The sequence below is a fragment of the Notothenia coriiceps genome, unplaced genomic scaffold (genome assembly GCF_000735185.1).
Source record: "Notothenia coriiceps isolate Sejong01 unplaced genomic scaffold, NC01 NC01_scaffold00005538, whole genome shotgun sequence".
Lineage (NCBI taxonomy): Eukaryota > Metazoa > Chordata > Actinopteri > Perciformes > Nototheniidae > Notothenia > Notothenia coriiceps.
The window spans coordinates 30,809-32,184 of record NW_011338239.1 but is presented as its reverse complement, the minus strand read 5'-3'; the positions used below and the strand labels follow the sequence as shown (position 1 = coordinate 32,184).

Below are 1,376 nucleotides of genomic sequence, written 5' to 3'. Positions count from 1 at the left end.
CCGGAAAGGGAGGGACTTAGCCTCTATATTGTAATCTGACCGGAAATTATGTTTTGTTACAGAAACGTTCAAAATAAAGGTCCTGCCTGTTCACTTACTGTATAACATACTGCTCCCTCACAGTAACAATTAAAATGTGTATATCTTTCTGATCCAAACTAAGAAGGGAAAGATATTCACTGCTGACTGAATTTATGCTAGGAGGTCATCCTTGCAAACTCAGCAGAATAACAAACGCTAGTGAATAAAACAATTTAACAAGACTACTTGAGAGATAACCACTTCCAATAATCAGCTACATGCAGGTTAAGGAAAGAGCATTCTGTTGTGTCTTTATAAAGGATTTCATTATAACGTGAAGTTTTACCCGTGGAATCTTCTTGCAAGCCCACATCAAAGGCCAGCTTGTCCGTGAGTGACCGAGACGTAGTCAAACAGCTCAGGTACTGGGGAGGAAGATCTTATTCAGGACATGAACACAACTTTCCCAAAATACTGACAGAAACATATGCAATCACAAAGGAAGTGGGAAGAGTGGTTTCTTATGTCTGGTGCAGCCTTACCATGCTTGAGTGGTAGTGTCTCAGGAGGATGGCATGGCCGTACAGTAAGGTGCGATGCCCCCCACCCTGGGACGACTGCAGTGGAGAAGATAGAGATATATTAAAGACCACACTAACTATACACTTTAGATATACCTTGATCACACAGGGAGGAAACAAAGATTTTAGAAGGGCCAAAGGATCAGGATATTAAGAGTCACTCCTTAGTATACCCTTTGGGGACCAATAAAACATATCTACTCTTGTTTTATCTTAGCGATGGAGACACAGAAAAGATTGGAATGGGACAGATAGGACATACTTGAATGTACACATGTGTTGTAACATCCCTGAAAAGAACACTCGTGAGTCATTTGTGGATGATAAATGATTCATAATGATTAACATCACTCCACATACAGAACATGTTGGGGTCCATTCTATGCAAATACAAGACCATTACCACAAGAACCACATATATAAGAAAGTATCAAGAATAATAATTCTGCGAGAAGGTGTCACATCCAGCAAAGATGCAACAAGGAAAGAGAATGACTGCAACAGTTACGGATGGATTAGCTAAAACATCCATTGACTCCAGCCAACAGGAAGATAATGCTTAGCCCTTCTGTAGGGTTAAGCACCCATAATCCACCAGGGCGAGGTCAGGGCAGGTATGTCAAGTGGTCGCATTAAACCATTAGCCTTGGTTAGGACAGGTGTTGGTGTGTGTGTGTGTGTGTGTGTGTGTGTGTGTGTGTGTGTGTGTGTGTGTGTGTGTGTGTGTGTGTGTGTGTGTGTGTGTGTGTGTGTGTGTGTGTGTGTGTGTGTGTG

The 1,376-nt window shown here is 41.9% G+C and overlaps 1 protein-coding gene across 1 annotated transcript in view; it reads right to left on the bottom strand.

Annotated features, from left to right (window-relative positions):
* Positions 1-367: 367 nt before the first annotated feature.
* LOC104942973 (ryanodine receptor 1-like) overlaps positions 368-1,376 on the bottom strand; it is a gene marked incomplete at its 3' end in the record, with an annotated part of 27,050 nt that continues 26,041 nt past the window's right edge. Inside the window, exons 4-5 of the mRNA XM_010768288.1 lie at positions 564-638; positions 368-446 (exon numbers count right to left, since the gene is read on the bottom strand). Of these exons, the coding sequence (XP_010766590.1) occupies positions 368-446; positions 564-638 (154 nt within the window). The remainder of the gene's footprint in view (positions 447-563; positions 639-1,376) is intronic.